The 27,387-nt window shown below is 41.0% G+C and overlaps 1 protein-coding gene across 8 annotated transcripts in view; it reads right to left on the bottom strand.

Annotated features, from left to right (window-relative positions):
- The window catches only part of LCORL (ligand dependent nuclear receptor corepressor like), a 78,886-nt gene extending 51,994 nt beyond the window's left edge, over positions 1-26,892 (bottom strand). For 4 of the 8 annotated variants that reach the window (XM_031588420.2, XM_031588419.2, XM_031588421.2 and 1 more), the window contains exons 1-2: positions 24,017-26,892; positions 227-292 (exon numbers count right to left, since the gene is read on the bottom strand). In XM_031588420.2, coding sequence (XP_031444280.1) covers positions 227-292; positions 24,017-24,164 — 214 coding nt within the window. In that variant the 5' untranslated portion in view covers positions 24,165-26,892. Of the gene's footprint in view, positions 1-226; positions 293-23,007; positions 23,271-24,016 lie in introns of those variants that run through there. The other 4 variants (XM_090139617.1, XM_090139619.1, XM_031588424.2 and 1 more) reach the window with 3 other exon arrangements.
- Between the last annotated feature and the right edge of the window lie 495 nt (positions 26,893-27,387).

The raw sequence follows: 27,387 nt of genomic DNA, 5'->3' as shown, positions 1-27,387 counted from the left end.
TAATCCAAAATTTCACTGCATATCATGACCCGAGCATTATTTCAAATTGGGTTTTGCCTCTGCACAGTACTGACATGAATGTGAAGAAAAATAAATTAAAAAGAAAAACAACTGGAGATTTCCTGCTTTTTTTTTTTGTTGTTAAGAAATACATATTTCAGAGTACTTCTAGCTAAAAGAAAAACTTGCAAATAAAGATCATTGAACTAAAAGTTGGCCCATTTACCTTCAAATAAACTGAGGTCTCTTCGTAGCCTTGGTCCATAAAGCCCTTCTAAAATACTTTCAAAACCTGGAAACAAACATTTAAAACAGTGAATTAAAGGTTTATTTTAAAAGGAAAGCAAATTTGAGAAAACTAGCATCAAATATTCTCAAGTCCTGAGAGCAATTTCAAAAATTGTTGCGTTTATCATGTAAATATTCCTGCTGCTAAAGGACTGTTCAAGAGAATTAGAAGATAAACACAAGACAAGGCAACTGCCATCTGCACACAGTCAGCCTATTAAGCCATGCCCCAACAACCTCATTAGACTTAAAATAACTGCCACAGAATCTTAAAGGTAGGAAGATTAACCTCATAGCTCTACACAAGTGAAGCCTTTCTTACACTGTGAATTAGAAATTGGAAAAAGAGAGCAGGAAGGGATAGGACTGCAAAAATGAGAAACATCTTGCTTAGACTCACTAACATTACATTATCTCAGAAGGCCAGTACTCCTAAAAATGTATTTAAAAACTTCTGCTTCTGATGCTACAGAAGTTCTCTGTAGTCCTAAGTATCTGTACAAAAACCTTTCAAAATTAAGGATTAGATAAATCCAATTATTTTCCAGATTGACCAGCTATTCCGTTCTAGGTACTTTGTAAAATCACATCCTGCAGCAGTGCAGAAGAGCAAATCAACTAACAAACAAACAAAGCCATCCCACACACAACACAAGAGGGCAACTGATGAAATATGGTGAGAATTGTATCTCATTATGAATGTAAGTATAATTAAATATGTAAATAGTATTCAAGTGCCTCCTTTTCTCCTACAGACTTCTATACAATAAGCCTATTTTCAGCTAAGAGGATAATTCAAAGCAGCATTTGAAGATTCAGGTTCTCCATACTTGGGACCTGGCAGCTGCCCATATCAAAGATGGAGCTACATTCTAGCACTTCATAAGAGTATTTTATCGTCCTACTCCAGAAAAGATATCCTCGAGACAAAAACTACCTATCAGCAGAGAACACTTTTATTATTTACAAGTCTGCTCAATATTTGTGATGCCCTCTATCACAAGTGATATTTACATTGCTTTAGACTGTATGCGTGTTGGTATGAGGAGGAATAAATATCCACCGTACATTAAGTAGTGTTAAATAATATATTAAAATTCTAACATAAATGAGAGAAGTTAGCTTAACACACAGGAGCTGCTCCATCTGAAAGGTCACAATTGCATTAAGACATACCTTTCAGATTTTGCATAACTCCATGCTTTCATATCTGAATTATGTATTATTAAACTCAACTGAATGCAATTATACTTTCAATAATTCTATGATTTGAGATAAGTGTTTATTTCTATCTTAGGTTTCTACTTTTTTAGCAATAAATACACTTCTCAACATTTTTTTTTTTTATTAATATAGTCCACAAAAATCAGAAAGCAAAAAACCAAGGCCCAAATGAACACTGAAATTTTACTGAAATATCATCCACTGAATCTGTGATTCAATGCAATATAAATTCAAACCACATTAGGACTTGGAGAACATGACTTATAAGGAGCAAATGAAGGAACTGGGGCTGTTTATAGTCTCCTGAACTGAGGACTTTACATCTGGATGCAGTACTCCAGGTGAGTCCTCACCAGCATAGAGCAGATGGGCAGGATCACCTCCCTTGCCCTACTGGCCACGTCTCTTTCAATGCAGCCCAGAATACAGTTGGCTTTTCGGGCTGCAAAGGCACATCGCTGACACGTGTCCAGTTTGCCATCCATCTGTACCCCAGGTCCTTTTTGGCAAGACTGTACTCTGCTATTTCATCTTTCATCTTGTACTGACAGTGGGGGTTGCCACAACCCAGATGCAAGACCTTGTTTGTGGCTTTGCTGAATCTCACCAGGTTCTCCCAAGCCCTGCTATTTAAGCCTGCCTAGGTCATTCTGAATGGCATCCCATCTCTCAGCTGTGTAACCAAACCACACAGATTGATATCATCCACAAACTTCACAATGTAGTCTTTTCCTAGGCCTTATTCCCAAATTCTCTCAGAAAAGATATATTCCACTCCTACTTCAGGCAGTTCTCAACTGCTTTTCAGAAGGATTTAAGGGAATTCCTCTCCCAGTCTGTATACATATTTGGGGCTGTCTTTACTAAAACTCAACACTTGGCCTTGTTGGACCTCATTAGGTTGACGCAGGCTCATTTCTTGAGTTTGTTCAGGTTCCTATTTATGAAAGTTTCAATTTAGCCTAAACAGAAAAAAATACATTTTGGTTTCTCATACAGCTGCTGCTGAATATCTGCCAGCACCATTTTATGAAGTGTAACCATTTGACATCAGGATTTTCAATAAAACTTTCCTTGGAAATGAAAGCAGCTGCTTTAGCAATCTTCAAAAAGCTGAAGGGCCCGCAGACACCAGTCAGAGATACACTTTGCTTACACACTTCTATCCCACCAAATAATGAAAAGTAAACAAAAAGCTGTTCCATGTTCATTTTACAGTTGTTTTCACAAGCATCTCTTGGTGGCTGGTTGCTTCCCTAACTTCAAACTGCCTTACACAACTAGTGCTAATTTATCATAGATACTATTTGACTCCAAACTGAAGTACAGACTTTTATTTTGCAATGCTTAATTATGTCAATTTAATTCCATCTACCTCTTAACCAATTTGTTACTTGACATCTTGTATCTTCATCTAAAAAGAGCATCAGTTCTACTCACTATTCAACAGCTTTTATGATCCAAGTCAGGTCACCTCAACAGTTTCCATAAGCACAAGTTTATGATACTGCTGGTCTTTTTATGGAAGAGCATTTTCATAGTTTACTTTCTTAAACAAGGTTGTCAACTTCCTTTTCAAGCAGTTTCCCCCCACCCAGCTTATGATCACCCTCTACCAAATCTGCATTCCTGCTAGGATAAGGACTTCCAGGACAAAGCAGGCTTAAACTGTGAGTTGAAGCAGCAGAAAGAGGTGCTGAGAAGGCCCAGAGATGAAGAACAGGGGAGGAGGAACAAGTTCTGCTAGGTTTAGCACCTAAACCCAATCCATGTGTCCACAACCAATGCCACTAAAAGGAAGTAGTAGCCGGTAGTGGTTGCAGACTTTGTATGTGGGATGAAGACTTCCACACACCATACATACCTGCTGCTTGCCCAGAGACCTAAGGATGTTGCTGAAAGATTTTGACTTGACTACTGTAATATTACCTATTGCTCATCTACACAACCACCCACAGTAGTGTCAAGGGAGATCTCCAGATCAAAGTTAACTGGTACAATAGCGAAGGACACTGGAGCCCAAGAAGGCTAAAGGCTTTGATAGGAGAAACATCCAGCAAATAAACACATGACCATCTTGCTGCAGACAGGACTTCAGCTTTTATAGCAGTAAGATTGTTTCTGAGAAGGAAAGCGCTTGAGACAGGATTCATTTGGTAAACTAAATCATCACTGCTAACAGGTTTGCCTGATAAGGAGGGCTTCCAGGAAGTAGAAGAATGGCAGAGAGGGTAAAGGCACCAAACAACACGAAGTGCCAGAAGCAGGGAAACGATAAGTAGCATCTCACAACCAAGACTGGAAGCATGTTTTCAACAATGTATTTGAATGACTCAGTCTAAGCATCAGGAGAACATCCAAGAAGATTACACGTGATAAAATGAGGCTAACATTTGAGCACCGTTTTCAAACACAACGCTTGGCAGGTCTGAAGTTGGAGAGATAATTACTAAACAGCTGGGATAGAACAGCAGTATGTGCACAAGATACATCACTATATTAAAATGTTTCTGATAGGTTTGGTATTTTCCACACGAAATTCATTTCTGGATTACCCTAGTCTTGATTATTATCATATTAACTCCAGTATTTTGATCTTTTCTTTTCAAGACAGATCCCATTTTATAACAGCAGATATTTGCCATTCATCCTTTTCATCCTTGACACTCATTCCCTCACAAGTCTTTTTTTTCCTTTTTCTTTCCATTTGTATGTTCCTGCTTTGGCAGTAATTCAGTTCTGTGTCTTCAGCTGGAAGGGTGGTTTTTCAGGAGTGGTGATAGTAATGAAGTAACTTTGAGACATTTGAACAATAACAGATTAAATTGTAGTAAAAAATTTCTGCCTTTTTCCTTGCTCTTCTACTTTATGCTAATAGACATTAATACTAAACCTCAACAAAGAGTCTCACAAGGCCTAGGCAAACTACAGTTCATGCAAGGGTTTATTGACGTGAAGGAACCTGCTTTGGCAGGGGGGTTGGACTCGATCTCTGGAGGTCCCTTCCAACCCCTACAATTCTGTGATTCTGTGAAGTGTTTGTCTACAGTCATTTTTAACAGTCGCCAGTAACCCAAGTAATTAGCTACACTACTGTAGCCACTGAGAAGGGAGCAGTAAAAGAAACACCTATAATCCAAGTTATACCCACATAGATTATCTTACATTAAGTTACCAGAAAGACCCTTCCTTTAGATTTGTTCCCCTCCCTTCTATCCTCCAACCTCCCCGGTCTACTGCAGTTTTTTCAAGTTTAGGAAAATCTAAGTAAATGAACTGATAAAAAGCCTCCAGTGAAAATATTTCTAAATATATTCACTTTTGATATCCTTTCCCACTCAAGGGCTATTTAACTCTTATCTCTGGATACATAATAGTAATCATAGATGAACGTGAATTAGAAAAAAATTAAACTGAAGTGAGACATGTTTAACAGTTTTGCTCATCTGATTCGTACATACTGCTCTATTTTTCACCTTAATGTTGAAGAGTTATCTATTAGAAGAAGTCATGTTATTTTTGACATCGATGATGGAATTGAGTGCACCCTCAGTAAGTTTGCTGACGACACCAAGCTGAGTGGTGCGGTCGACATGGTTGAAGGAAGGGATGCCATTCAGAGGGACCTCAGCGGGCTTGAAAGGTGGGCCTGGGTGAACTTGATGAGGTTCAACACAGCAAAGTGCAGAGTTTTGCACTTGGGCCGGAGGAATCCCAGGCATCTATACAGACTGGAAGGAGTGGTCCTTGAGAGCAGCCCTATGGAGAAGGACCTGGGGGTCTTGATAGATGAAAAACTTAATATGAGCCAGCAGTGTGCCCTTGCGGCTCGGAAGGCAAATGGTATCCTGGGCTCCATAAAAAGAGGGGTGGCCAGCAGGGATAGAGAGGTGATTGTTCCCCTCTACTCTGCTCTTGTGAGGACCCATCTGGAGTACTGCATCCAGGTTTGGAGCCCCCAGTAAAAGAAAGACAAGGAACTGTTGGAGAGGGTCCAGAGGAGGGCCACAAAGATGATCAGGGGACAGGAGCACCTCCCCTGTGAAGACAGGCTGAGGGAGCTGGGCTTGTTCAGCCTGGAGAAAAGAAGGCTGCGGGGTGACCTCATTACAGCCTTTCAGTACCTAAAGGGAGGCTACAAAGAGGAGGGGAATCAACTCTTTGAAAGGGTGAGTGACAGCAGGACAAGGGGAAATGGTTTGAAGTTGAGGGAAAGGAGATTTAGGTTGGACGTCAGGGGGAAATTCTTTACAGAGAGAGTGGTGAGGTACTGGAACAGGCTGCCCAGAGAGGTTGTGGATGTCCCATCCCTGGAGGTTTTCAAGGCCAGATTAGATGGGGCCCTGGGCAGCCTGGTCTAGCATTAGGTGGGATGGTTGGTGTCCCTGCATGTTGCAGGGGGGTTGGAGATTCACGATCCTTGAGGTCCCTTCAAACCCTGGCAATTCTGTGATTCTGTAACTATGCATTCAGGCATTTAGAAAATGCTAGGTACACTTAAATGCTGCTTATTCCCTTCTTCTCCAACGTATTCTCATTTAGGTACAGAATGGGCAATATTGCTGCACACTGATTTGAAGGACAGGAGCATTTATGCATGTTTTCATTTACTACAATGATACAAGACTTTTAGGTTAAAGCACTACAACCTCTGGAGACACCACAGGATCTCAAGTTCCTTTAAAACACAGTTTTGCTAACCTGCCTTGCAGATAGAATTCTATTTGCTTTGTTGCCTTCACAACTTTAATGTATCTAAAAACTATGACTGAACTTCCACCTTCCTCTACGATACCAGGAATCACATCTGAATTATGGTTTCACTAAAATTCAAATCCCTACTTTATTTAGCTCCTTAATTAAAATAAATAAATCAGACCTCACCTCTCTTACAGTTTAAGAAGAAATATTGTTAAATAACATGCTTCAGACAAGAAATATTGTTGTAGATAACGCTGAGTTCTTTTATTTAATATTCTAAAGTAACCAAAAGAAAATGTAAAGCAAAAACAAATGCACTTTCTGTGCAGTATGGGGTTTAGTACATTAATGCTGCTTTTAAAAGAAAAATGTTAAGATTAATTCAAAACTGATTTTAACCACTAGGGGACTAAAAATGAACAAATGTTTTTTAAAGTGTAATTGGGAAAATCCAAAGAATAGGAGTACATTTAATGAGATTGCACAAAGTGTACAATACCACCAGACAGCATTGAAAAGAAACTTCCTTCTCTTTTTTTTTTTTTTGGTATTCTGTATGTGATAGCAGTATTATTTCACCTATGTTAAACAGACTATTACAGCTAAGATTCCTGCTTCTGAATTATCTTCCTTTGAGCCTGGGAATATTGCTTTCATGAAAGTTCTGTTGCCATGTGAAAGTTGTACAACACATCCTGTGTTTTGAGAAGGTGTTTCTTCATCTATGACGACTGCATGAGGAGTCTTAGAAACCAGAATTACACTAGAAAAAAATTATGGACAAATAAGGATCAAAAGACAGGCCCTGCATACTCCAGTCTACTGCATGACCCAATGATCTCCTGCTTAGCTTCCTTTCTCCCACACACTTTTATTTCAATAGCAGTAACTCTGTGGTTTATACAGTACCTGCCATACAGTTCATGCAAAAACTTCTACTAGTCAATGCAATTTCTGCAACTGAAAATGTGAAGTTTGGTTTTTCTACTATCAGATCTGTGACTCAGCATTTTTCCCTTTGCAATTTGTTTCTTTGTTTAGCTGTAAGTGATCCTCCTAGTTATTAATACATTAGCTACAGTATCAAATTGCAGTTATACTTGTCCCACTGTACAGTTTCACAACTGTGCAGAATTCAGAGGTGTATCTGAATTATGTTTTGTGGTTTGCATTAATAACATATCTTGGATTTAATCAAGTTTAATCAGAGGCAGAATCTGCACCTTTAGTCTTGTCAGGAATTAGAATTTTTGTTTGCTTTTGAAAAGTACCCTAGGCAGGCAGATCACCAACTTCTTCAGTCTCCAAGTGACTCATTTCTGGTTCACTGTAAGTTTTATCTTCGATACTTAAAAATAGAGGTGCAGGAATAGAAATAAATATTGTCTTGGCTTATTTAAAGGCGAAGAAGTCATCTGCCTTTCTTACAAGTTATCTTTTTGATAAGCAAGGGGCTTAGAGCTCATATTCACTCATCTTTTTATTTCTAGTCATATGAAGTTATGGATTTCTAAGCAAATGCCTGCATTTTACAGGTGCTGCTTGCACTTGATGTTCCAACATATTGGATAATGCACTGTCACTGGTTTCTTAGAAAAACGGTTACCTACATTAAGTCTGGATTTTTTTTGTATGCTTGTCTCCAAATAAAGGAATAGTGTTCTGTTTCTAAATGTCAGAAAAAAATAATCTAATTGCATGAAAAACTTAAATCTCTTAAAAATGTGTGCTCCTTCATCACCCTTCACCAAGTTCCTCTTGTACATCAGACCATCTGACTGATTCAGAATTTTGAGGTTTTTTGCAGCACTAATGTAAGTTTTTGAAAAACATCAAGCAGTTATTAATCTCTTTCTCTGTTACATCTAGTTATCTTTACTCCATTAGGATACCAGCAGCAGTTCTCTTTCAACTTGTTACAAGGAGAGTATTCTATAGTTATTTTCATATTTTATAAGAGCAAGCAAGGAATTTAAGGGAGTAACTTACATTTGACATTAATACCTGTCAGTTTCTTCTAGAGGTCAGCAGCTGTTCCCACCCTCCCAAGCTACAGATAGGTTCATATATTTACTCTTCACATATAGACATTACTTTTAAAAAAAAATCTGTTGTAACCTGGTAGATTCTTTCCAAATTCTTGTTATAAAACCACTGAGGTTTAAAGTTAAAAAAGAAAACACACTACCATTATTGCTATTTATACAAATCGTAAGAAAAAGAAATGGAATTAGGCTGTTGGCAAAATAGCCCAGATCCAGATCATGACTACAGAAGCAAAATGAGTAATTTTTAAAATTGAAAAATGTTATTCCTCCACCCCTCCATGCACCCTTTGAAAGGTTGCTATAGAACATCTATCTAGTAAACTCAGTATTTGACAAAACACTGGCCACATTCTCAGGTGAAAAGCAGTCCCATTTTCTTTTGGAAACATTCTCAGGAGATATTAAGGACAGACTTAACAAGGGCACAGTAGGATGGGAAGGAGGCTGCTTTACAATAATGTGTCCAGCTCAAACCCAGTTTTTGCTTACTGCACTCAAAAAAGTGTTTTCAAATTGAAAGTTCTAAAACATTTAAGTTCATTTTCTTTACTATATGGATTCAGATCCCTGAGCAAACAGGAACCAACATACCAGAGATTCCAATGTGAAAGGGAGGAAATCCTCTATTTAGACTCCAATACAAATTCTGAACCAAAGCTAAAGAGATATTTGTCTAGTGAAAATCTTGATTCAAAAAATTAATGTAGTTGAGGACAGTGCTGCTGTCAGAGAAAAGAAATCAGGTGAACCACACATGCAGCACACACTTGCCAGTGAGATGTGAAACGTAAGTACAGAATAGCTTCAGTTCTAACAAGCTACTCTTCCGATCAGCTAAAAATCCTTGCTTTTGACTTCCTACGGAGAGCTTTCCAAAGGTGACGGTGCAATTTCCAAGAAGAACACACACATCCAAAGAGCTAGTTAAGTCATTAAGCAGTTCATCAGAATGCAAAGAGGGAGCAAAGTTACAGTGCTAGAGGCAGCCATCGGCAATACCTCAGGAGCAAAACAAAGAGCGGAAGCGTTCCCCACCCCTCTCCCCAATTGTTCAACAGTTTTAAATAAAAGTATGGCAGCCAATAGAAAATAAATAAATAAAATCAGATTTGCAGTTTAAGCAAAGACAAAAATTAACATCGATTTTGAGACCAGGTCTAGTTTTCAAGTACTTATTAAAAAAAATGAGGTTCAATGAAAAATGAAGCATCTCAATACTCCGAAGTACATAATTCTTCTATAACAACGTGTCACTGTAGATCTGTATAGAGGCCATGACACCTTTTACTGCAGCTTCTAGATATTGTCAAAATTAAAGTGAGACAATCTCTGAAGCAGCAACAAGATATTATTCAATATTATTTTAATTTGAAAAGCATAAGGGCAACACTTTGGAAATGACCCAGCTTGTCTATGGGTGGGAGGAAAGAAAATTGCTTCTTAAGGGTACTACAGTTTTATTTGTTTACAGTAAAAATTCTTATTTCTTGGAACAATGGTGTAATCCTAGCTGTCAAGCAGAGACATTTAGGTCTGGAACTGGTGTGAACTGGACATCAAGATCAATCTGTACTTTACATATTTGCAAGCCAATGAAAAAAGCACAGATCCATTACTGCTTATAGTGACCAGCATTTAGGCAGCAGACACTTCTCTATCACATAACAAAATCTTTCCATGATCCCAGGCTTCACTCCTTGACATTAACACAGGTGATCAAATACAAAACCCAGTAGTGGCAGCTTACGATGCATCAGCTACCTCAGAATGTGGGCACCACCAACTGGCTGAGCTTCTACTGTAATTTCTTTTTCCACTCTCATCACGTTGGACCTTGTTAAGCTAGTCAGCCCTGCAGCAGGACATAGGACAGACATTTCAAAGAACACTTAAGTATGCTTTTTGTAAGGGCACCTAGTGACAGGACGAGGGAAAATGACTTTGAACTGGAAAAGAGTAGATTTAGACTAGATATTAGTTAGAAATTCTTTACTGTGAGGGTGGTGAGACACTGGAACAGCCAGTGAGGCTGTGGACACTCCCACACTGGAGGCATTCAAGGCCAGGCTGGATGGGGCTTTGAGCAACCTGGTCTAGTGGGAAGTGTCCCTGCTATAGGCAGGGGGTTGGAACTACACGGTTTTAAAGGATCCTTCCAACCCAAATCGTTCTATGATAATTTAGGGTGGTTACAAGTCTGTAGCTTGTATATTTAGAGGAAAAAAACTCAGACCAAATATATCACTGTAAAAAAAAAAAAAAGATACTGTCCAGGTTGGAAAAACACCTGCAACTTCCTTATGTGATTGGTATCAATTTAACTGTTCTAAGCCTGAGGAGAGTTTTACTCAAGACTAAAACAGAAACAGCCATTTACCTTAGAAGACTATGTTTCTGAAGCATGTTCTTGCTTATTAATAATGATTTGAGGACGGACAAGAGAGCTGAAAAGGATGGCTATCCAGCCCCAAAGCTCAGGATTGTTAGATATAACACTTCATTCCTATACAAATGCCTATTCAGATACTTACTTAATCATCCTAGAGAAGTGAAGCCCACAGCAAGCCAGTAACAATGAACAGGTCACAACACTGCTTTACTACTGTGCTACACACCTAACCAGCATCTAGGAGAAAGTCTAGCAATCAACGAATGAATGACCAGGTCTGGCACACTTCCTGGATTATCAAAATCAAAAACACAAAGCCTTCTGCTAAAGAAGAAAGAGCGTGTGGAAAGCTGTTCGAAAAAAAGCAGTTACCAGAAAACACAAGTTCACTGAGCCAAAAAAAGTATTTAATTCAAAACATTCAAAGCCTGATGAACTCTTGAGAAACTTCCCAGTGCATACAAGAAATATCATAGAAACCCATCATAGAATCATAAAGTAGCCCAGGTTAGAAGGGACCTCAAGGATCATGAATCTCCAACCCCCTTGCTGCAGGAAGGTCCACAAATCTCCCTATCTAATACTAGACCAGGCTGCCCAGGGCCCCATCCAACCTGGCCTTGAACACTTCCAGGGACAGGGCATCCACAACCTCTCTGGGCAGCCTGTTGCAGCACCTCACCACTCTCTCAATGAAGACCTTCTCCCTAGTACCCAACCTAAATCTTCCCTCCTTCAACTTGAAATAAATGCAGACTCCCTATGAAGCCTGTTTCACAGAACTTAAAACCACTTCCCCTTGTCCTGCCATTATCTACCCTTGTAAGAGTTGGCTCCCCTCCTGTTCATAGGCTCCCTTTAGGTACTGAAATGCTGCAATGAGGTCACCCCACAGCCCTCTTTTCTCCAGGTTGAACAAGCCCAGCTCCCTCAGCCTGTCTTTATAGGGGAGGTGCTCAGTCCTCTGATCATCTTTGTGTCCATCCTCTGGACCCTAACAGCTTCCTATCTTTCTTGTATTGGGATGATAACATCACTTCAAGTAAATAGGTAGCATACCTCAATTCATACATCATGTACATCCAACCTGCAATCTATGTTTTACCACAAACTCCTTGGAGTTAGAAGGGAGTATAGTTAGTTCTACCAAACCTGTGTATCAGAACTAAAAGAATATGTGCACACATACAGACTTTCAATTATTTAACATTTGATGATGAAAGCTGAATTTTTCTCAATTTCCACTGAGATTGAAAAAGCAGAAATACAGAAACAAAGACTTGAATACAGATTTTCACTTTACATTAGGCATGCAGAAAAGATGTCAAACATAAGAACAGGAAGTGAATGAGGCTCTTATTTTTGTTTTAAAGCATTTGACATATTTTAGGCTAAACATCTACTTCACTTTTGGGTTTGTTTTTTAAGTTTTAAAATGCAATAAGTGCATATCTATAAAATTTCATTAACTTTCTACCAATCATTAAATGGCACAAGTCACAGAACCAAGTGGCAATATTCCAAGTTTTGGATTCAGACTCATGTCTGGTGAGAAACACAATCCACGAAGCAAACAATACCACATACCTACTCTGGGAATTTATTGGAAATTAGTCAAATATCTAACAGTTCTGTAAATAAATTCTACATTTTATAAAACTCTGATTATTAACAACTGACTGGGCAAGAGGGAGATCAAGGAAAACAGACCTATTTCAAGTACACAATGGAAGAATTTTTAATACTTTAATCACAGGGGGTCCAGACAAGAGCATGGATTTAAATGTAGTGGACAACAAACTTAGCTTAGAAACACCCCATTCCTTCTGTATTGCAGCACTCATTTCTCCTTAACAGAACAAAACATGCATTTCTAGAAGCAAAAAATCAGTCCGTGTTCATTAGCCTATTTAAAAAAACTGAAATGTTACCCTTTCATTTTATATATGTCAAGAGAGGGGGGTTACATAACTATTTTCTTCCTTAAAAGGAACAAAACCTCATGAAATTCTGTACTCTGTTTAAGCAGCTGAGAAGTAGTGCATTTGAATCAGAAGCATTAAGCAAAACAGTGGTTAGTTTTTTTCCAGGAAGACCACGAATCATAAGAGACAGAACTCCACTGAGTTTCACTGTTCCATTCAAAATCCACCATTCTCTTATCCAGTATAGTTTTATCCTATTGCTTCCAGCAAGACTCAAGCAATATGAAACAGTAACTTTAAGCATTTTGAACTGATTTTAAGTAGGCTAATTTTCCCAGTTAATGAAGCAATTTAGGAAGGTAATAGGAACTACTTAAGAAGCCCAGCTTGATCTTCAAAAGGTCAAGAACACAGGATTAGGGTTTCTATAAAAAACAACAATGAATTATGATTACAGTAAGTATTCCCAGCAAGAAGGAAACCACCATAAGAATCATATAAGTCTTAGTTCTAGTATTCTGGAAAACACCATATGAATTTACTTATCTGGTACCAAACTTCTTAAGCCTCATAGGTCAGGGTCATTCATAATCCACAAAGAGCAAAACGGCATTTATTACTGATCTACAAGGTCAAGAATGAAGGGGGCTAGAGGAGCATTACAGATTTACTATTGACAAAGCAATTTAGTATCTAGTTCATAATTATTCTGTATGCCACATGATCAGGTCTGTTGGTTCTCTGAGGATAAGCGGAGAAGTACAGTGTCACAAAGGAGAACACCTCAAATGCACCATTCAGATCATCACCAAGTGGCTATTCTTGCAGACAACGGTAGAATAGGCTGCTCAGGTGCTTCTGAGTTTGTGATGGCTTGTGATGCTGTGGTGAAGCAGATAAGTGAGCAGATGCGCAACCTTTTGTTCCTACCTAGGATATTGATAAAAAGTCTTGAAAAAAACAATCAACAAAAAACCTCAAATTAGTTTTTCTACTACCTTTAAGCAGCACAGTTAACATCAGTTTCCTCAAAACAAACAAACAAAAAAAGTAATCTGATCCCTTAAAAGAGAGATTTTGGGAAGATGCCCATGTCTTCCATCCCTGGAGACATTCAAGGCCAGGCGGGGAGAGGCTCTGAGCAACCTGATCCAGCCTGATATCCATGTTTATTGTAGGGAAGTTGGCCCTTTAAACATCCCTTCCAACTCTAAGAATTCTATAACCTTTCCCAAGAATGTTAAAGAACCAAAAATGACTTCACATCACTTTAAGCAGCAGCTCTCAAAATGTTATGATAGGCAGCAAGTTAAAGTCCTCACATAAAATTGGGCTTGGACAATCCCTTCCTGAACCTTGGGCAAGTATTTCTAAAGTCACCATTAAGAGGCATATTCAGCAAGTAAGCCCACAAGTTTCAATAGTGAAAAATCGCCATACCAAGTAAGTTTCCTTATGGACCCACAAGAGTACATGGAGTGTCTCAGAACTTTTTTGCCCACAGCATCAGTGTAGAAAATATCAGCTAGATAAACAAGAAATACTCGATCTGTTGAATTTTCAGTTAGCTCCTTAAAGATCTGTGTGACAAAGATCTCTAGCTGGAGATTATGCCAACAAATCAGATATGACTGATAGCATATCCACCTCTTAGGGCTAGGACAAATAAATGAATTGGCATTTTCCAGGCAAAACTGTGTCAAGTATGAAGGACATCTGTGCAAAACACAAAATTAATGTGGAAATAACAAAAACAGAGGAAGACAACAAGTAATGCAGCTGGGTTATAATAACCCAGGTGAGTTATTAGAAGGATTCATTGAGAGCAAATTTTTGACTCATTAGTACTCACTGTCCACCAATACTCAGTTTTTACCATGTTGAGTAAGTTAGAATAGCTGAATAAAAATAAATATTGAAGACAAGAGAGTAAAGACAGGAAGGGAAAGCATAAGGAAAAGCTTCAAATAAAAACATTCCTACAATACATACACATGGGGGATACATTTAGACTAAAAATAAGGACACTTGCAGCCAGAATGAGTTTGGAATTAATTTCCAGGGAAGAACAGTTAAGCCATCATAAGATAGAGCACTTCTTGACATAGCACAATCGCCAGGGACTGACATTTCCTGAGTAAGGTGGTATGAAGAATTTAGCAGCAATACCTGAATGAAAAAACTGAGCAGACGAGACACTCAAGAGGAAGATATCACAGAAGCCTCCTGATGGAAGGTAGAAATTACCTTGCTAAGAACATTTTTAGCGTAAAGCAAATAAATTACCTGGGCACTCCATACAAATAAATATATATATATATATATATATATATAAAAATCAAAAGCTAAGAGAACTTTTTGTTCAGACAATTATCAGTATTACATTAAAAAAAAAATCAAGCAATACATGAAGGATTGGAAGATAACAATTAGGTAGTTTTAAGAAGTCAAAGAGAGGAAATTACTGCTCACAAAAGCTGAAGGATTAAAAAATCAGGAAGTCCAAGAATAAGAATGAAGACACACAAACCAGAATCTGGGGAAGTCTCTGCATTGCTCAGCTGGTAGCACAGCAAACTTTTGAGACCGAATTTGGTACAGTTGGCACTTCGTACAGAACAGTTTAAGGTAGCTATATGCCTCATGTAGACCTTATTTTGCTCTTCCTCAGATGACCTGCATCCAATCCACCAATCACAAAAGAGTAGCTTTCTACAATCTGCACTATATATGGCAGCAATATTATTAATCAAAGATACTCAATGCTTTTGTATCACTAGTATTTTAATCTGGAATTTAATGGTGTAGCTTTTTTTAGCATGAAAAACAACACAAGTATAATCTACAAAACTTTTACAACAGAAGTTCTGAAAAGTGGTAGCATATTCAACCTTGGATTAATTACACCACCCTCTGATTAGGAATCTACTTTATAAAGCAGTAGAATTATGATAGTGGTGATTACTACCCTTTATGTGAAAGATTTTAACTAGTCTTTAACTCAGGTGGTTTGAAGAAGCTGAGACTTGTGGAATGAGGAAGATAAGTATCATCATCTGAAAACTGCGCATTTTTAACTTAGCATGTAGCACTTCAGAATACAGCACAGCAAAACAGCAATTATTTCCAAAAAAAACACTCCTAAGATATGAGTGATCTCCAGTTGCAACAAAAGCTAGGATGTCCCACATTACAAGAGTAGGACGCTACTGAGTTGCACAGAATCTGAGAGTCGAGAAACAAAGAAGTTACAAGTTCTGCAACCTTCCTTTTACCAACAGGCCTTAAAGAATAAATGACAAATTTACACCTAGTGACATTTACACAGCTCTTAACCCTGCAGTACTGCACAGTGATACAGAGATGCAAGTCTAGATGGATGTTAAGAACCAAACAATTTAAAAGTAACAACTTTTAGGGGAATCAGGAGGGGAATCAACTCTTTGAAAAGGTTGATAACTGCAGGACAAGGGGAAATGGTTTTAAGTTGAGGGAAGGGAGATTTAGGTTGGATATTAGGGGGAAATTCTTTACAGAGAGAGTGGTGAGGTACTGGAACAGGCTGCCCAGAAAGGTTGTGGATGCTCTGTCCCTGGAGGTGTTCAAGGCCAGATTGGGTGGGGCCCTGGGCAGCCTGGTCTAGCATTAGATAGGGAGATTTGTGGACCTTCCTGCAGCAAGGGGGTTGGAGATTCATGATCCTTGAGGTCCCTTCCAACCCTGGCAATTCTGTGATTCTGTAACAACGCAGACCTCAGAAGAATTCTGGGAGAAACAAAGCACTTTGCTAGGAAGGGCTTAATCCAGTTTCAAGGTATTACATAGGAATCAGGTTTGTACCAGAAGTGGACATAAAAATATGACAACTTGCCACATGCATCTTTGATCTCAGAAGTCATATGAAGCTGATCACATGCAATAAAAAGGAGATTCAATCTTTACCACTTAGTGCACTTCTGCAGATTCAGAATCCCGTGCTCTTTTTAATACATCATATACTCCCTTACAGTATTAAATAGATGAACCACTACATCCATCTTTCTTATTCTCTCCTCCCTTCTTCCTGGCTTCTCTATGCCTTTAGCAGATGGAAGGATAAAGTGGTAGATTGGTAGTGACAAAAAGATATATCACATAATAACTTCGCACCCTCAAAGAAGCTTTTCACTCTCCTCTAGAATATACGATAACTAAATTTAATGCCATCCTATTTGTCAGGAGTTTAATAGTGAAACATGAAACTCACATTCAGTTCTCTATCAGCGTTCCAACCTATCAAAGCTTCCTCTGAGTACACAGACAACATGAAAGACAAGGTTCTAGCTAGGACAAAGAAGTTTAAGTTAGTGAAGTCTATAAAGCTCTGGCAGACCCTCAAACTGCACATAAACACACTGAACTCTAAAGGTTAGAATAATAACCTTGTTTGAAGCCTTGATACTTGAATCATATTCAAGAAGAAGAGATCCATTGTAAACTACCTATACAAAACACCCCTATAACACAGCTGAGAAATAAAAAAGGCAGGGGTGGATAAGGGGGAGAGGTACTAATTTTCCCCATTGTAGCTGTAGGCAGTATGAGTCCTGGCTACTTGCCAGTAACTGAAATACAGCTCCTCAACAACATGAGCTGATCTGATAAATCAATCAGCATGACAAACTCCTATTCTTTCCCATTACACAACTATTAGTGCTTATTACCACAGCAAACCAGTTCAGCAGACTCAACAGAAAACTTACCAGAGCAACAAAAATCATTGTAGGTCCCCAAAACAACCTATAACAGAAGGGCAGTTGGCTATTAGATCAGTCCAGTCAGTCGCAAAGGGAGGATAAGCAGAACAGCATTACTGTTAGCAGTGCTGTAATCTTGTTGATTAGGATGCTGTTCAGACAATTTAGTTTCTGACTCATTTTAAACTCTCTTCAAAGAAACTGTTGCTGAAAGAAGCAGTTAAGAAAAGAAATCAGAAGCCTTGTTCTCTCCTGGGAAGCCACTTATACTTGAGTCAGGAGAAACAGCAGGTACACAGTAAACCTGCTTAGGAAGCTGAGCCAAACTAAACTAACTCTGACCTTTCCTTCCTTTTTCTTTCTCCTGACATGTTTCCCTCTCATTTGCCAGGTTAGCTGCAAGCTAGATTAATTTCACAATATAGCTTATTGAGTAGTTTAATGAATAAATCCTCATACCAGTCTACAGAAATCATGAAGTACAATAAGTCCAGGAAGAAATAACAGTGAAATTTTGTTATGCATCAACAGAACAACAAAAGTTTGTAGTTTCAGTTATTACAGTTACTGAATGACAGCTCAGTAAAAACTGACAGCAGAACCGTAATTACAAACATTTTTGTTTACAGAAGTTACAGTTTAAGATACTCTTAGTACGTACAATGCAGAAAGACTTGCAGAGTTGGAATTTCTCAGCTCTCTATCAGGCACACAAAAAATAATCAGCTACCATATAAGAACATACAATACATACGATCGAGCTATGCCTAAAACCATAGAGAAAGATTACACCACTTCCTAGGAACACTTCAAATTTGAATTGCTACCATCTAGATACAAGCAGCACAAAACACAACCACAGATTTTATCCATGCTACTCAAGACAAGTATATTTACTTGCATGCTCTGCAACACACTTCTATCCCGAATGCAAACAATTCAGACAATGCATTGCTTCCACTTTGCATGCTCTGTGTAGCAGGCAGTTTTGCCTTTTATAAAAGCTCCATATATTCTTACAATTGCATGTCCACAACAGATCAGTGAAATAATCTCAAATCTACTGCTACATATACAGAGCATTTCTGTCCCCATCTGCTTTTTAAACTAAGCCTCTGGATGTCACTATTCTAACTTTTCTTATATTGTACCCCTGGGAAAAAAAATAAGATATATATAAATACATGACAGCAGTAGGCAATGACTTAGAGAGAGGAGCTGATGAGATGAAAAAGCTTGTGAGAGCAGCTCATTTAACACCATATATTTGAAACAAAGATATTCCAACACAAGCAAGTCCCATGTGTTTTCTCACATTTTAGTCTAAAGATAGCTCACGTGATATACCGCATCAACATCCAGTGACATACATACACTAACTGGGTCTAACCATTTTTTCTTAATCTGACTATCTAACGGAAAAATAAGGATGGTACATCCAGGACTATCCTCCATCCCGGTCAGCCATAGGCAGCTACACTAACCCAGTCATTTATTTCTGCTGTTATCCACCCTCCTTCTGTCACACAGTCCTATACCCCTCCTCATGCTAGCACCAGCATTCAGATTTCTTTTTTTCTTTTTTTTTGCAAGCCAGTAGCTCCTCTCAAATTGACAACCATGCACCAAGTTAAAGCAGATCAGTCAGGCGTCCACCGAATGCTGATACAAACAATTGCAGCAGGATCGTGCAGTCAGGATTATGTTTTCTCCATTCTAGTAACAGTTCCATGAGACTTGATGATGCAAGACAGCACTTCACTACACTTTTAGATTGCAATTTCATAACAACTCTGCAATATCAGTTTGAGCTAGTCCCTGCATGACACCATCCCCCTAACAGCATTTATAACTGCTTGCAAACCTGTGCTGAGATTCCAGTCTAAACTTAAATCCTGTTGCATTAGGCAAAGTATCAGCAGGAGGTCAAGAGAGATGATCCTCTCCCTCTATTAAGCACTGGTGAGACTGTACCTGGAGTGCTGGGTCCAGCTCTGGACCCCTTGGTGCAAGATAGGCCCAGATGTTCTAGAACGTAGAATGCCATGGAAGCAAAAGTTCCAAAGCAGGTATCATTTTGAGACCACTCTTGTGTACAGTCTGTTAGTGGCTTGACAGGTGAAGAGCATCAGGCCAAAGCAACCACTAGCAGACAGACGCAACGTAACAGAAATAGAGTAGAATCATTAGACCTGATACTACATTGGCACATAAAACTGCAGTGGCATTATAAAACAACAACAAAAGCCAGTAGCATGCTGCACAGTACTTAACAGCCACAGGGAAAGTGAGAAGACTTGTCCACATTGTGGGAACAAAGATATGAACAGTTCATGCAGTGCTGCGAGTGTGGAAATAATACCAAATGCAGTTGCTACAAATCTCTTCTTTAGGAGAATTTGTTTTCCTGGAAAGTGCACTTGAACTTGTTCAAAAAGAACAAGCTGGAGCAGAAATTCAAATACTGTCAAAACAGCACCACCTCTGAAAGTTTAGAATCATTAAAACAGAACAAACAGAATTAGACACACTGATGTATCCTAGTTCAGAAAAAAAATGTCTGAAGTGACAATGAAAGCAAGGGAGATGACTATTTCACAATCAGAAAAAAAAATTGTTTTCATCAGCTTTCAGTTTTCCTAAAGAAGCAACAATAGCAAGGCTATTTGTTGTCAGATGTGAGCTGCATCAAAGAATCAGTAGAACTTCTATCCTCCCCCTAAATAAAGATGCATTTATTTGTTATGAATTAGTTGCTCATATTATTAAAATCTTTAATTTCCACAATGAAAGGTTACTTGCTGTCTTTCATATTTTCACAATACAACACAAGGCGCCAGCAAGAACATTTCAGCTTCCCTGCCTGGAGTTACCTGGCACTCTTCATTAAGAAGTCTCAAGTTACAGCACTGCACTCTGTGCATAAGATACTGCGATAACGTAACAAAAAGCACCAGTTTGTGCTGTAGTGTCTTTATGCAGCCCAGCTATTAGCAGGTCTGCACACTGAAGTTATGTGGACTCAACACACCCACCAACTCTTCACCTGTAAGGTTCCAGTAAAATTGATCAGTGAGGTCAATGACTGTTTTGGAGAACTGCATAAATCCTATTTCTTAAGGCTAACTACAGTCTGAAGCAAGATTTATAGCTCCACAAAAAGCCTCTCAATCAAATGGAATGAATTTAACATTGCAAATTATACTCACAGGGCACTGAAACAGAATTTTGAGCCATTCTGATCCATATCTCATAAATTATTTTTCAATATCAATCATTGTGGAATTTGGTTATTTGGTTGTTTGGTTTCCATGAACATAAGAACTTGAAACTAGGCTATTCTCTTCGCTACTTACGTAAAAAAAAGACCATACCTAAGGACAAAACTCACCCGTAACCACATCTGTAAAGAGTACTTGTTAGCATGTATTACACACAAGACCTACGGAATCAAGATCCACAGATGACTTGTAACAGCATCTGGTTTTAAACTGTGAGTCATACAAAAGCTAAGTACTCGGGAGCAAGGCACATCCATAAGGAGAAGCCTTGGCATCTTAGGAATGCTTTCTGCTCAGCACAACGCACACAAAGCTTACCATCTCAACAGCCATTTCATACTGCATACCTATTTAGGATTTATGTAAATACATTCCACTCAATTAAAACACAAAGAGGTTGGTTTTTGTTTTTTTTTTTGTTTTTTTTTTTTTTTTTTTTTGTACTTTCAAATACATTAGACATCAAATAACAGAATTCTTGGTAATTTCAGTAACATTTCATCAATGTTTCTCTCTTCAAAACTTTAAATGCTTCAGCATTTTAACCTGGGACATAAAGTAATATTCCACAAGTCACTAATTAACATAATAGCCTGGCAAGAAACAAGCTTTTAATTCTTAAACCCATGCAAACATTCACGTCGGCAATAAGGGTTTGACAAACAAAGAAAACACTATTCAATAACAGAGCCCTTGGAGCAGAGGTCTCTAACTGTTACTGACCCTCAAGCAAACAGTGCACTTCAGACAACCGAGTTATTTCTATCTTGCTGTTGAGGATACAAACAATCTGTTGACTATTAGTCTCAAGCTGGGCAATCAGTGTCTTGGAAGGATTATTGCTGGCTCAGTTTAGCATTTCCATAAAGCAAGTGGATGAGGCACCCTTCACAAAGGATTTCAAGGTGCTCAAGTAACACTATACTGCAGAAATGCAATCATCAAATTTATATCAATACGGTACATGACTCAAGACATCAAAACAAAGTTGTTCATTCAAAGGGCGAGCAGCAGATGATATGTCCCACTTTCTCGTTTCGGTTCTTAACAATGTTTGACAAATTATAATCCACAAACTCTATCACCTTTCATCAACTTTTGCAAAAAAGAATTGATGAGGTAGAATAACTTACAAGAGTCCCTCCTCCTCGACACGAAGCTAGCTGAAGAGCTTGGAGACTACTTGACTGTACCACTTATCTTGCTTTGCTATACAGGTACAACTCTTGAGAAGAGTGGAGAAAAGCCCCTACATTATGCCAAATAAATTATATCAACAATTATATCCACTTCCCTCTCCTTTAGTCCTTCCAGATAACACTAATTTTGGCAAGACTCTTCAAATCTTAAAGAATATTTTGCTGAGTTATAATAATTGAACATTTCTGTTTTTAATGTTAATTAGAGCTAATCTAGAAGTTAACACTACAGAATTTGTAAGCACTGACGTAACTTTTCTGAGCATGTGTTCTACCACCATTACCCTGACTACTCACTTTCCCACCACTCTGTTTAGGCTCTCAGCCACAGGCTGTTCCATAGGCATAGCACATAACAGCTCTTACTGGAAAGCTCCTCACTATTAAACCATAGCCCATGTTCATCCTCCGTAGCACCCACTAATCGCATAATACAGGGCTCCTTTCTATCAACTGAATTTTGCAAAGCAATTATACAAAGAAATTATATTCTAAAAAGCCACCTCCTTTTGGTTGGAATAAAAGAGCACAAAGTGATAACAAAAAGGAATCAATGAGAAGCATAAGTAATTACGTTCTGGTTTTACACTTAACAGATCCCAGTGAAAGAGTCACGCAAAATGAATTGGAAGAAGTTCCTCAAACAACACGTCTGCCCAGCAGAGGTCCCAATCTACAGCAGTGCTTCATCTCACAGAGCACTCACTGCATTTCCATGCAGCCCTTGTGTGCACCGGTCAGGTGCGACTGCATTCCCTGAGCGCACCCAGCAGCAGGCTCCTATCGGCTCAAAGTCCTTTGCTTATCAAGCAGCCTTTTGGGATTCCAGTTTAGACTTAAAACTGAAATGTCATCAAGTGAGATGGAAGCAGAGGAGTGGCTACTTCACATGTAACTTGTGAGAGATCAGTTCACCAGATCTCGGTTTACTACAACACTGTTCAGGAAGCTCTTCCTACGTACTCTAATTAAGCCACATTCTTTCCACAGGTTTTCCTAACATACATATATATGAAAATAGGCTTCCTTTCCTAAGAAGTGCCACATTCCACCTGAAGGATTAAGAAGAGCAGAAGTACATACAGGTGCCTTAACGCCCACAGGTGCCATAACAGGTGCTTAGCAGCACTCCAAACCACACACGGAGCAGCCACCGGGTTACCACAGATCCGCAGCAGCGGGAACGAAGAGGACAAGGCTGATCGCCGCAGCGTACCTGCCTGCAGGCACCGGCCGTGCCCCAGGCACACGGGGCCGCACCGGGCGCTGCCCATCCTCTCGGTTACACCGAGATGCGCTCCTGGGCTCAGCTGTCAGCGCGCATCACTGACGCGGACAACGCTATCTCAAGATCGCTGATTTCTGTTTCCTTAAGCAGGAGAGCTCCGTCGAATCGATACAAACGCGCAGCCCCAAGCATCCGAGCGCTTACGCACCAAAATATAAATAAATACAGACAACAAAAGCCCCACAGCTCAGCGCGACCCGAGCGGAGACGGCGGCACCGGATGCCGCGCGGTGAGCGCCGCCGGGCTCGGCACGCAGGTACCGGGCGCCGAGCGGCCGCCCCCGCCCCGCCGGGCCCCGAGCCCGGCCGCACCGCGCGGGAACGGCGCCGAGAGGCCGCCAGGGCCCCGCTTCCCCCCTGTGCGGCCGTCACGTGAGGGGGGGACCTCGCGGCACCGGGGCAGCCCCGGAGTGAAGTGGGGGGGGAGCGGGGGGGGGAAGCGAGGGGAGAAGTGCCGTCGCCATGACAACTTCCAGGGGGGAGGGAAAACTTCAAATCCCAACCGTCAGTGCAGAGCGGCTCCCTCTTAAAGGCGCCGCCACGCGCGGGCTGCTCCCTCCCCCCCGCCCCCCGGGCGCTGTGGCGATGGAGGAGAAGAGGAGGGGGGCGGCCGGCGGCACCGCCGCGCAAACGGCGTGGAGCCGAGACAAAAGGAGCCGAGCTGGGAGCGGGCCGGGCCGGGGGCCGAGGGAGGCACCGAGCGGCCCCATCGAACCGCGGCGCCCACCCCACGCTGCTCGGGGGCGGCTCTGCGCCTCGGCGCCCCACAGAGCCGCTCCCCCACCCCCTTCGCTCTCCGCTCCCCGGAGGGGCTCCGGCTCGGGCTCCCCCGCCGCCCGCCCGCCTCTCCCGCACGGAGCCCCTCGCCTCCCGCCCGCCCCCGCCCCTCGTCCCCGCACCGCGGCCGGGCGAACCCTCCCGCCGCCCCCTCGCTTACCCACACAGTGCATGAGCCGGTGCCGCCAGGAGTCGAGTTCGCGGCGGACTCCTCTACGCTCCGCCGTGCAGCGGGGGCTCCGGCACTGGGAGGCGGCGGCAGGAGGAGCGGGAGCCGCGGCGGCCATTCTGTCTGTTCCCTTTTCCATCTGCCTCTGACCTCACGCCCGCTCATTTACATACGAGCGCGCGCGCCACCCAGAAGAGCCGCGCGCTCCCCCGACTCCCCCCCTCCCGCCTCAGCGAGCGCGTGCCCGCGCCCCCCCCAACCCCCTTCAGCATCCGGGGCGGGGAGCGCGCGCGCCGCCTGGCGGAGTGATTGACACGTGTCCTCGAGACGTCACGCCCTCCTTCATCTTCCCGCCTTCCGGGCTCGACCCCTCCCCGCCCCAGCAGAGCGTGGTTCGGTAACCGGGCCGCCAGTAAGCCCCGCGGTAACTTCTCGCCCACCCCCGCTCCGTTTCCCTTCCGTGCCTCTCCGCCTACAAATCCCGTGAGGCAGCGCGCCACCTGCCGCAGCTCGGCCGGGCCGCAATGCACGCTGGAAGTCGCAGTCCGCTGAGGAGGACGGAGCGGGGGGCCGCAAAACGACGCCCGCCCCGAGGCACTTCGGATGGGACGCACCCACAGCTCTACGCCTTCCTAGAAAGCCTCCTAGAGCCGCTCACAGAGTAGACCTCAAAGTTTTCTCAGCCAACGGGCTGCTGTTGGTCACGGCTCTGCCCGCGGCTGCTCTGGGCGGGCGGGAAGCTGTCAGCGCTGCCCCGCCCCGGGCACGGCTCGCCCGTAGCCCGACGCTGCGTTGCAGCGAGCCGAGTCCAGGTAACGGTTGAAAAGTTGGCACGAACGGCACGGTACAGAGCTCTGAACGCGGAAAATGGAGCTCTTGCTGTTTCCTCAGGTGTTCCCTGAGTGCATCCCCCAAAAACTCCCCCGTTCAGAGCACTCCCTGCGCGCATTGCCGCTTCTGCGAGAAATGCCGTTTGTCACTGTGCGTGCCTAGTTACGGAACTGACAAGGATGCGAGCTGCAGGCAGGAAGACGCCCCATGCCTCCTCTGGCTTTTCCCACATCAGCCAGCAATTAGCAGGCAGCAGCCTCCTTGCTCCCTCTTTCACCTCGGATCTGTGTGCGCCCCGTGTCTTATTTGCACTGAACTTCAAAACAACAACAAATATACCCACCCTGCCACAGGGAAAAGCAAAGCCCAGGGTAACTCCTGAAAGGCATCATCAGAGTCCACACGAACTAAAACGCATCTATATCTGAGTAGAATGCATCGATCTCAAGCTAACAATATCCTCTGTAGGAGAGATTATAAATTCATTTATTTATTTGGCTACAAGATGGGCTTTAAAAATCTGTTGTGCTTTTGCTTCTTGTGCAAAGCTTTGTGGATGTTTCCTTCAGAAATCCTTGGAGGTGTTTTAGGGGGTGAAAGACGTTCTGAGGGATTGTCTGCAGACTGCAGCCAGGAGTGGCTCTGCTTTCATAGGAATGAACAAAGCCTATGTAACAGATGACAAGTTACATCTTTTTTCTTTTTCTTTTTCTTTTTTTTTTTTTTCCTATACATTTTTTAAATAGAACCATAGAATATCTTGACTTAGAAGGATCAGTAAGGATCATCAGATCCAATGCCTGGCTACGCACAGAACTGCCCAAAAACCAGACCATATGAATGATCAGTTTTCATAGAAGTAAACTTCATCACTTGTGTAGAACAGCTAATTTACCTTAATGAATCCAGCAACTAAAAAAAATATTCATTTAATGGAATTGCTCAGGTGATCACAGTTTTGATCATGATTTCACGGGGACACAAACATCTTGCATCTGATGATTCTTTTTTGAGATGGCCATGATTAAACAAGGAGCTGAGAAGACACCCCTTGTTTTGTTCATCTAACATGTTTTTTGTTGTAATAGCAAGATTTTCCTCTTTGAGAGACTTTTTTGGGCATTAAAGAAAAAAAAAAAAAAGAAGTAAACATGATCAGAAAGTTGGTGGGCAGGTTTCAGGAAGGAGGAAGAAAGAGGAAAGAATTCTAAACTGATTTTTTCTAGCTGCCTGGATTTTCTATTGCATGGCCTTCTGAAAATACTGCCTCCACGCAGACAGAGAGACTGGGTTTTGAACAACTCCCTCCCTTTGAGATATTTTATTCTTCCAAATCTAAAACTAACCAGACAACCAAGAGGTCCTGCTTAGTCAAACCATCAGGGGTGTTATTTTTAAATTAATTGCTTTTCCTTCTCTGCTAAAACGACTTCCTAGCCAAAAGATTACTGCTTGTATGGACTTGATCCTGCTTTTCTAAACAAGGAAACTGCAAGACTGACTGATGTCAGAGGCAGCAAGGGATAATTTTGATTTAGTTCAGTTTAGCTTATTGCCTTACCTAATTTGTAAGGGATCAGTGAGGCAGCTAACTTAGTTTAAAGCTACAGGAATTATCATTATACATTTCATCTGCCATATACTAATGTAGTCAAAGTAGCTTATGGTTTGGCACTAGATCCCTATCACGATCTGACAGTCTAAATTAATTTCCTTGAACACATATTGGAGAGATTTAACTATCTTATTGACATGTTGTAAAACTGTTCATCACCAAAACCTCTTTATAATTAATCCCTAAAGGTGAAATTCCCTCCTGTACAGACAGCTTTGCAAAGTACTGCTTTGTGGAAACTGGGGTAAGGATGAAGCATAATTGAAACAGTCTAATGTGAACAGTCAAAGCCTTTTCAGACACTGTCAGATACATCCAGAGGTGGTGAGCCTTCTCCCTTACATGAGCACAATTTGGAAACTGAAAGTGTTTCTAGTAAACCAAAAGGGTTAAATAAAGAATTGAATGATAGCTTTATCAGCAGGAGGAAAAAAAAAAAAAAAAAAAAAAAAAAAAAAGGGTTTAAGAAAGAAATACTGGGGGAAACTTTTCAATAAATACTATCACTTAAATAGTCTAGCCAAACTGGACAACGGTTCTTTAATAACCACTGTGAAATTAGGTTGCCAATATGTAACTACTTAAACCTATATGCAGAATATATTTCCCAGGAATTTAGTACATTATAAAGATGAGAAAGGTCACAATCTTATGTGCTAAAATACCGTGAATTTCACAGGTTTAGACTGATATATAAGATCATGATCTTAGGTACTAAAGTACTAGGAACTTCACAGAACTTACACTGTACTCTAAAATGCTGTGGCTGCATAGTCAACAAATGTTTAATTCTGCTACTTCTAAGGGATGGCAACTCCCAAAAGAGAGGTAAGCATGGCAGCTAGGGAATGATAAATATTTTTTCACTGTAGCTGGATATGTATGGTTTGAGGCATGAATAATTGACCTATTATTT

This window comes from Phasianus colchicus, chromosome 4 (assembly GCF_987193195.1).
Source record: "Phasianus colchicus chromosome 4, bPhaCol1.hap1.1, whole genome shotgun sequence".
Taxonomy (NCBI): Eukaryota; Metazoa; Chordata; class Aves; order Galliformes; family Phasianidae; genus Phasianus; species Phasianus colchicus.
Note: the sequence above shows the minus strand (reverse complement) of the source record. Positions and strands in the feature narration are given on the sequence as shown.